This window comes from Leucoraja erinacea, chromosome 9 (assembly GCF_028641065.1).
Source record: "Leucoraja erinacea ecotype New England chromosome 9, Leri_hhj_1, whole genome shotgun sequence".
NCBI classification, from domain to species: domain Eukaryota; kingdom Metazoa; phylum Chordata; class Chondrichthyes; order Rajiformes; family Rajidae; genus Leucoraja; species Leucoraja erinaceus.
Window position 1 is genome coordinate 54,977,500 of NC_073385.1, and position 9,731 is coordinate 54,987,230.

General features: G+C 45.7%; 1 protein-coding gene across 1 annotated transcript in view; it reads left to right on the plus strand.

The window, feature by feature from the left end:
- The window catches only part of LOC129700399 (pleckstrin homology domain-containing family G member 3), a 182,073-nt gene that overhangs the window by 41,420 nt on the left and 130,922 nt on the right, over window positions 1–9,731 (plus strand). The window contains exon 2 of the mRNA XM_055640847.1: window positions 1,360–1,434. Within this exon, the coding sequence (XP_055496822.1) occupies window positions 1,386–1,434 (49 nt within the window). The 5' untranslated portion in view covers window positions 1,360–1,385. The remainder of the gene's footprint in view (window positions 1–1,359; window positions 1,435–9,731) is intronic.

The following is a 9,731-nucleotide window of genomic DNA, read 5'->3' on the forward strand; positions in this document are numbered from 1 at the left end:
GGAAGGTTGATGCAGTGCCAATACCCTTGCCTTTTGTAGTATATATCAATGGTTTTGAGTGCCTGGAGCTATGCTTAAAAGCTTTGTAGATAATATCAAAAGGTCCTTGTGTTTAAGGGTGAGGAGAAAAGTTTTGCTGCAGGAATGTATCAGGACTAGTTTGGCAAGTAGGAAAATGAAAAATGGAATTGGGTCCCAAGAGATGAGAGGGAAAATGCTTTTGTGGACTAACAAGCAAATGAACACACAGCAAATGGTGTGCTACTGAAGAGGGTGCAAAGGAGATTCACTAGGATGTTGCCTGGGATGGAACGTTTCGGTGTTGAGGAGAGGCTAGTTAGGAAGGGGAAAAAGCAGGAACGGGGTGCTGATGTTGGATGATCAGCCATGCTCATATTGAATGGCGGTGCTGGCTCGAAGATCTGACCGGCCTATTCCTGCACCTATTTTCCATGTTTCTATGTTTATCCCTTGGAGAGAGCTGATTTTGAGGAGAACATACAGGGTCAATAATAGGAAGCATTTCCTCATAGCAGAGGTGTCAAAAACCTACTGGATATAGATTTAGAGTAAGGGGTAAAAGGTTCAGGGGATATCTGAGTAGGAATGTTTTCACCAAGAGATCGATTGGAATCTGGACGCAGTGCCTGGAGGGGTGGTGTAGATTATTGATTATTCTCACAACATTTTAAGTGGTATCGAGATGAGAATTTGAATAGGCAAGGCAGAAAAAGCTGTGGATTATGTGCTGGTTAATGGGATTGGTGTAGATAGGTATTCGATGGCTGGCATGGCCATGGTAGGCCGAAGGGCCTGTTTCTGTCTGCAAGGCTCTATGACTAAGTGTTGAAGAACAGAGAGAGTGCTCACATATCCCCGAGATTGCAGCTTACAACCCAGCGATCCCCGCACAAAAATTTATATTAAGCGACGGTGCAGTGCTTGAGTTGCTGACTTGCAGCACCAGAATGCGACCCTGGCTACGGGTGCTGTCGGTACGGAGTTTGCAGGTTCTCCCTGTGGGTTCCCTGGTGCTCTGGTTTCCTCCCACACTCCGAAGACATGTAGGTTTGTAGGTTAATTGACTTCTGTAAATTGTCCCTAGTCTGTAGGATAAAACTAGCGTATGGGTGATTGTAGGTCGGCATGGAGCTGGTGGGCCAAATGGCCTCTTTCCACCCTGTATCTCTAAAAATGAGCCAAGGACACAACCACTCGGAACACCATCAGCTACCTCCACATTGTTTGAATCAGTTGAATGGGTGATCCAAATTTGTCTACAGCGGGAACAAGATGTTATGTTGAACCCTGAAGCCGAGAAGACATGCATTGGAAATCTGAACTTCCTTCTTTCCACAGTGTCAACTCTGCCAGCTCACGAAGAGATGCCTGAAGGGTCGTTGTGCTCTGCTAAGGAGGCACCAGGTGCAGAAGGTTAGTACCTGCTTTATTACACTGCAGCGGTTTCACCCACTGTAGACATTTTGTGTTTGTGCCAAGTGCATACCTCTGCATTGGTGGCACTACCCAAATCCACCTTGCCACACCACAACTGTTATCCATACCTTTGGTGTTTCTTTTCTTGACATTTCCAATCCATTCCTGGCTGATAACCCTTCAGAAAAATTTGAGGTGATCCAGGACTCTACTACCTGCATGGTGGCTTTCACCGAGTGGTGTTCACCCAAGATCCTATAGTGGAGCAAGAGAGACCAGTCCTTCCAAATGCAATGAGCTGATGCGTAGTACGCAATGGAACATGGGCTTTTTTTCATCCATTTCAGTAACCCGACCCGACTCGCAGGGTAATCAATGTTGCGGGGGAACAGTTTGTGTTAATAAATTATAATTCTGAAAATGAGGAGATTTTTACCAAATAACTTCTATTTTTATGAGGATGTTTCCGTAACCGGCTTCCGTCTCCGCACTAGTTATCTTTGCTCCGCTATGGGATCTTTGGCGCAGAGACGGAAGCTGGTTATGGAAATGGGGCTGAAAATTACCCATGAATCTGCCCATGACCGTACAACGTCTTTTTCGTCGAGTGATCTATCTTGCTTGCTATAGGATCTTTGGTGTTCACCGCCCAGGCACTTTATGAGCTGCAGACACGCCTGCCTAAGTAAGCAACATCACCATTTAACATATTTAACAGCACCTCACATTCCATCTGGGTAGCTTACAACCCAACAGTATGAATATTTGAACTCTCCAATTTTCAGTAACTTCCTACCACAGCCCCATAACCCCCCCCCTGCACTTTCTTCCCCCCCCCCCCTCTCCTCCCCTGTGCCCTACCTAGACTCCCACATCTCTTCCCTCCTGCTACTTTTCCCTCCCTCTAACTTCACAATTTGCAGCTCAGCATTCCTGTCCCACACCTTCTGCATTTATCTCTGGCCTTTGCTCCAACCATCTGACCATCTAAACCCTCCACACCTGCATCCACCTATTACCTCCCACTCTGTGTTCCGCCTCCCTTCTCTTCCCCCTCCCCCCGCCTCCCGATCAGTCTGAAGAAGCACCCCAGCCCGAAACGCCACTGATCCATATTCCCCGGACATGCTGCCTGACCCGTTGAGTTATTCCATGACTGTGTCCCTAGTTTTCAGTCCCCTCCATGGCTTTGCCCTCCACTATCTCTATATTGTCCTACACCTCTCTAATCATCCCAGAGGATTCTTCCAACTATAGCCTCCTAACCCTTCCTGCAATGAAACAGGCACTCCTTGCTTTCTTGTATTGTATTGTATTGTATTGTATTCAAATTCAATTCAATTTCATTCCTTCTGCAAGGTTCCCAACATACGGACGTTTCTCCCTGAATCTCCTCCTCTGTCCTCTAACATACACTTTAAAATCTGTCCCTTCGACCATGCCCTTGGTTACTGGTCTAAAGGGCCTGTCCCACTTGGCGATTTTTTCGGCGACTGCTGACATCATTGACTGACGTATCAGGTCACCGAAAAAAATGCGGCGTGATGACGTATGATGCAAGGTGTTTTTTCAAGTGTCGCAACATTTTTTTTGTCGTCGCTGGATTTTGAAATGTTCAAAATCATTTGGCGACACTGATATGACGCCGGCAGTCACCGAAAGAAATCGGCAAGTGGGACAGACCCTTTAAGTATTTTCCCATAGGACTTAGTGTCAACATTGTTTAAGTAGCTCTTTGGGTAGTATTTATCTGGTGATTGTGCTCTGTTGAAGGTAATAGATAAAAATAAGTTGTTGTTATTGTTGTTGCTGTATAACATTGGACTTCTTACAATCTGTTTGGGGGTTTATGCGGTACATGAGCTACCGCTAATTTATCTAATTCTAAATGCATCTCCTATTATTTTCTTTCTGTGTGTTTATCTACCATTAATGATATATGTTGATGTTCATAAGATATAGAAGCAGAATTCGGCCCATGAAGTCATTCAATCATTGCTGATCTACCTTTCCCTCTCAACCCCATTCTCTTGCCTTCTCCCCATAACCCCTGACACCCTTACTTTTCCACCTTTCATTTTCCAGGCTTCTTTTTATCAACAGGATTACCATTGTCTACTATGTGCACTACTATTGAATTTATTTGTCTGTTTTTTTTAACATATACTGAACTTTTTTTGTTGGGTTTTATTGTGGGTTTTACAGAGTAACATGTTAAATCTCTCTTGTGCTGCTGCGAGTAAGAATTTCATTGTTCCGTTTCGGTACATATGGCAATAAAACAGTCTTGACTCTTGATCTGCAGTCCTTATCGGATAATAGTGATTTTTGATATTGATGGTTATTATTAAAAACATTACTCTCTGTAGTTCATTCAGACCAGGAGAATTGCAGATTAGATCTTTTACCTCGATGATTTGTTTCTTCCAGAGAAGATATTAGTTGGTATGGCCTGCAGTTAAGATAATAAGCTGATGTTCTGCTTGTGGTCATTAGAATGGATCCTCAGTCGAATCTCATGGTCCTGAGTACCACTCTCTTACTATCAGGCCACAAAGTTTGTGCTGGGCTGTTGGGTGTCATGCTATGATTTTTGCTGGGGTTATTCATGAGAGGGATGTATCAATTTGGAGGATGGACTCCATAGAATGAAATGGAACTCCATACTAGGCATTTTCTTTGTGGTTGTCGTGATAACCCAAATTTATTTCTGATGAGCTTCCGTTCTGAACGTCAAGGAGTTGTCCACATGGCCACCTTTGGTAGACTGTGGCCTGTAAGATGTCCTTCAGGCAAAGTGAGAGCTTAAAACTTAAAGCTTTTACATTTCTGGGAAGCACAGCAGAATTGAGTTGAGAAATCGTCCAGAGGAAATTCTGCAAAAGTCAGATTTATTGAGAAGATGCATCTATCACTGTGGTGACACAAGGTACTGCAGACGATGGAGTTTTGAGCATAACACAAAGGGTTGGAGGAACTCAGCTGGCCAAGCAACGTCTGGGGAGGGAATAGTTTTGGTTATGTGAATTTACGGCAGAGATAGCCACTTGGTCCATCTGCTCTGAAGTTCATGTAGGCCCCTTGCACCCTCCATTATCTTGACTTATCGACATATCCTCTATCCTTTTCCCTCTCACGTCCAGAATGTGTAAAATGTATCAGTTTCATATGGAATGAAAGATACTGGAACCAAGTATCAGTGGTGGATCTGTTACAGGTCTACCAGACCACAAATGATGCAGAAAATGAGAGTTCAAATCCCACCCATATATTTATGAGCATTTGAAGTTTTTAAAAAAGATGGCATCAGCAAAAAGGACTATGAATATGTTGGGTCATTGTTTAAAAAACCCAAATCGGTCACAGGCAAGTGTTCATCCTAGACAGTGTAGCTGAGAGTAACTGGGATTAGGGTGGGATTAGGTAGTTTGTTTGGTTGTTTGTTTGTTTATCTTTTTGCACAAAGCCCGCGAGCATTGCCATTTTTCATTTCACTGCACATCTCATATGTGTATGTGATGAGTAAACTTGACTTGACTTGAAGTCTTGGTTTGAGTAAGTGACTGTGTTTACTGTTCATGGTGGCAGCAACACCCACAAATAGGAGCAGAAGGTGGCCACTCGGCCCTTCTAGCCAGTCCTGCCATTCAGTATGGCTAATCTGCCCCAGGTCTTGCCTATTCTTCTGTGTCCAGGCTTCAGGCAATAAATTTAATTTGGAGATACAGCTTGGAATAAAGCCCTTCGTCTCACGGTGTCCGTGCCGACCAGCAATCACCCTGTGCACTAATTCTATCCTGGACAACAAGGACAATTTACAATTTTCATAGAAGCCAATTAACCTACAACGTGTACATTTTGGAGTGTGGGAGGAAACTGGAGCACCTGGAGAAAACCCACCCGGTCACAATGAGAATGTATAAACTCTGTACAGAGAGCACCCGAGGTCAGGATCGAACCCTGGTCTCTGGCGCTGTAAAGGCAGCAACTCTTACCAGTGCACCACTGTGCTGCCCCAAAATGGTTGACTGGACTCTGGAGTTGCTCTGTGACTCGAAAGCAGCCCCCTTCATTTCTGAGGATCCACACAACCTAAAAGGTATTTGTGATTAGCGTAAAAAAACTCTTTAAACATTGACCCTGCCATCTTGCGAAATTGCTTGCTTTGTTTCCGACCGAGGAATGTGACAGCTCTACCTGCCGCATGCTTTCATTCTTCTGAAGGTCATGAAAGGCAGCATGCAAGCGGAGGTTCTTTGAAGATATACGAGGTGCCTTTGTACATTTCCGGCTTTAAATGTGTTTGATTGCAATGAGAGTACAAGGTGATAATAACACAGATGTCTGGAAAATTGTTCATTTAAAATGCCCTGCAGTGGAAAATCAAGTTAATCCAAGTAGACAGACTCTGTGTGTTTGCCAGTGCTGCAGTGCGTGTTGAGAAATTTGTTATCGTTTTGTCCTCCAAGTAGTTTCTCTGGAATAAGCTGCCCCACTCCACCTCATTCACTGTGATGTTGACAAATAAAGTGCAAAATTTGCCTGCAGCGAGATTTTCAACGCTGCTTTGCAAAAGCAATGTTTGTCCTTTGCTCACGGAACGGCCTGGCTTACAAACCCTGGTCCCCTTCAATTCCCACATCCATGCTTAGCCAGGCCAATCCCTGCAATACCACCAGGCCTTCATGGTCAGGTCAAGAACCTTGCACTAACAACAACAGACTTGGAAATGGTGCCAAATCTGACCACTGTATACTGTCTCCAGTGTACTGCTGCTATACACTTATACTGCATATGAGAGACTTATCTAAGATATATCTAAGTACTTATGCATCGTGATACTTCGAGTGAACTGTATACAAAAATGAATTTCACTGTACCGCAGCACATGTGACAAAATACCATGAACCATTGATCTGCTTATTAAAAGGCATGACCTCAAATCGCGTTTTTAGTTAGTGGTGTGATCACCAAGCCTGATTTTTCACACTGACCTTCAACATTGCAGTTTCAGGATCAGGTCACCTACTGCTACTGCTATTTATCTCTACCATGTCCCAGTCAAAGCGTGAGCCCTTGCAGGGAAACCTTCATGCAGGTGAACGACAATCAGTCTGTACTGTCACATAAAGCAACTTCTCAAAAGATGAAAATCGATATTCAGAGGCAAAGGGTTTAGGCAGGAGTTAACAGAGATTTAAAATCCCAGCAGCCTGACCCGAAACATCACCTATCCACCAGACGTGCTGCTTGACCCGTTGAGTAACGCCAGCACTTTGTGTCCTTTTGTAGAGCAATTAAATCCTAGTCGGCATGGGAAGAATTCCAAGTTCCTATGGGAAAAGTTCCCTGCGCCCCTGGGACACAAAAGCAGCCGGGCGAGGACAAGGACGTTAGTTCACTGGCCAAACCGATTGAGGGCAACGGAGGATGTCCTGCAGCAACCTGCGGTTTATCTGGGCTTACCTGGATCAGGGGTAGTCCAGCACATGGATGCTAACAATCGAGGCATCCACAGTGTACAGATACATGATAAAGGGAATAATGTTCAGTGCAAGAGAAGGCCCAGTAAAGTCTGGTTAAAGATAGTCCGAGTATCTCCAGGGAGGTGGATATTAGTTCAGGATTGCTCTCTAGTTGTTGACAGTTCAATTGCCCTGTATCCATATTTACCTGAAGAAGAGGTCCTTGTTGTTTAGTCAGTCCGTGCATGCAGGCAGGGACTAGATCAGCCATGATTGAATGGTGGAGTAGACTTGATGGGTTAAATGACCTTGGGGTGGATAGAGTGGATGTGGACAGGATGTTTCCACTAGTGGGAGAGTCTAGGACTAGAAGTCATAGCCTTAGAATAAAAGGATGTTCCTTTAGGATGGAGTTGAGGGGAATTTATTTAGTCAGAGGGTGGTGAGTCTGTGGAATTCTTTGCCACAGAAGGCTGTGGAGGCTATGTCAGTGGATATTTTTAAGGCAGAGATAGATAGATTCTTGATTAATACGGGTGTCAGAGGTTATGGGGAGAAGGCAGGAGAATGGGGTTAGGGGAGAGAGATAGATCAGCCATGATTGAATGGCAGAATAGACGATGGGCCAAATGGCCTAATTCTGCTCCTTTAACTTATGAACCCATGACTCCTTCACATGCTAAAGATAGTCAGCATCATGTAGATTGAACTAGGTATTTATTTTGATGTTAAGGATGTCACCTGACATTCACCTCAATGCCAGCAGATTTGATTTCTGACTGATGTATAGGCTAGGTTTGGAACCGGCAGGCAAGGAGGGAATTTCCAATCTTGACCAAGGGCAATCTCTTTTGCTTTCCCAGTTGGAGGAAGTACTGAATATTGCATAGGATGTCCAAGAATTTAGGAGGCATTGGGAGGGGCTAAGAAAGCCAGTGGACCTCCCCTCGTCAGCCAGGACTATACCACAGTCCGTTGTGGCCCTTTCCTACAACTCATGCAGTGATTCAGATCACCCAGACCACCAGTAATCAAACTTGCGACCCAGACTTCAGATCAATGTTCCCAGTCGCACCGAAGGTAGATACATAGTCCTGGAGTAACTCAGCAGGTCAGGCAGCATCTCCATAGAAAAAGGATGAGTGATGTTTTGTGTGAAAGGAAGGGCTCCGACCCAAAACGTCACCCGTCCTTTTTCTTCAGCGATGCTTCCTGACCCACTGAGTTACTCCAGCATTTGAAGTTTTTTATTTCTCCTGGTGATACATTGTGCTCAGTATTCACCAGTGATGGTGGAAAGCCGAAGGGCCAGTCATTGCTGCTTCACAAGTCCTGATCTAGAAATTACTCCAAAGCTATGTTTTTGGGTGGTGCGTTTAAACGGGATTTTTACCTCCCCATAACAGTGTGGAGTTGGGAGTTTAGAGATACAGCAAGGAGACAGGCCCTTCGGCCCACCGAGTCCGCGCCGACCATCGATCCCCGCACATTAACACTATCCTACACTAGGGACATTTTTTACATTTACACCAAGCCAATTAACCTACAAACCTGTACGTCTTTGTAGTGTGAGAGGAAACCGAAGTTCTCGGAGAAAACCCACGCAGGTCACGGGGAGAACGTACAAACACTGTACAGATAAGCATCCGTAGCCAGAATCAAACCTGGGCCACTGGCGCTGTAAGCTTTGTAAGGCAGCAACTCTACCGCTATGCCAGCGTGCCAGACCTAAACAGTGCTTGCATAAAAAGCACAAACTTCAGATGAAGGATTCAGAGTACATTGCTATTGGGACCTCAGCCGAACCACCCTGAATTTGTTGGATTCAGCTTGGTATTTCAGGTGCGACAGAGGTTTTACCTGCATCTCTTCCAACCTCATCTATTGCGTCCGCTGCTCTAGATGTCAGCAGATCTATATCGGTGAGACCAAGCGGAGGTTGGGCGATCGTTTCGCCGAACACCTCCGCTCGGTCCGCAATAACCAAGCTGACCTCCCGGTGGCTCAGCACTTCAACACCCCCTCCCACTCTGTCTCCGACCTCTCTGTCCTGGGTCTCCTCCATGGCCACAGTGAGCAGCACCGGAAATTGGAGGAACAGCACCTCATATTCCGTTTGGGGAGTCTGCATCCTGGGGGCATGAACATCGAATTCTCCCAATTTTGTTAGTCCTTGCTGTCTCCTCCCCTTCCTCAGTCCCCCTGCTGTCTCCTCCCATCCCCCAGCCTTCGGGCTCCTCCTCCTTTTTCCTTTCTTGTCCCCGCGACCCCCGCCCCCGATCAGTCTGAAGAAGGGTTTCGGCCCGAAACGTTGCCTATTTCCTTCGCTCAATAGATGCTGCTGGAGGCCTACCGGGAGGAGGTGGCTGATCTAGCACTCTGGTGCCAGGATAACAGCCTCCTCTTGAACATCAAAAAAACAAAGGAGCTGATCATGGACTTTAGGAGGGCACATCATCCGAGGACGTACACTCCATTGAGGATAAATGGGGATCCTGTGGATAGGGTGAACTGTTTTAAATATCTGGGAGTCCACATCTCTGAGGATATGACATGGACATCACACGCCTCAGCACTCGGGAGTAAGGCAAGGCAGCGTCTTTACCACCTCAGGCAATTGAGGAAATTCAGAGTATCTCCGAGGATCCTCCAGTGCTTCTACGCAGCGGCGGTGGAAAGCATCTTGTCCGGGAACATTACCATCTGGTTTGGGAATTGCTCTGCCAAGGACAAGAAGGCTCTGCAGAGAGTAGTGCGTTCAGCCGAACGCACTATGGGAACTTCACTCACCCCCCTGCAGGAACTATACAACAGGAGGTGCAACTCCAG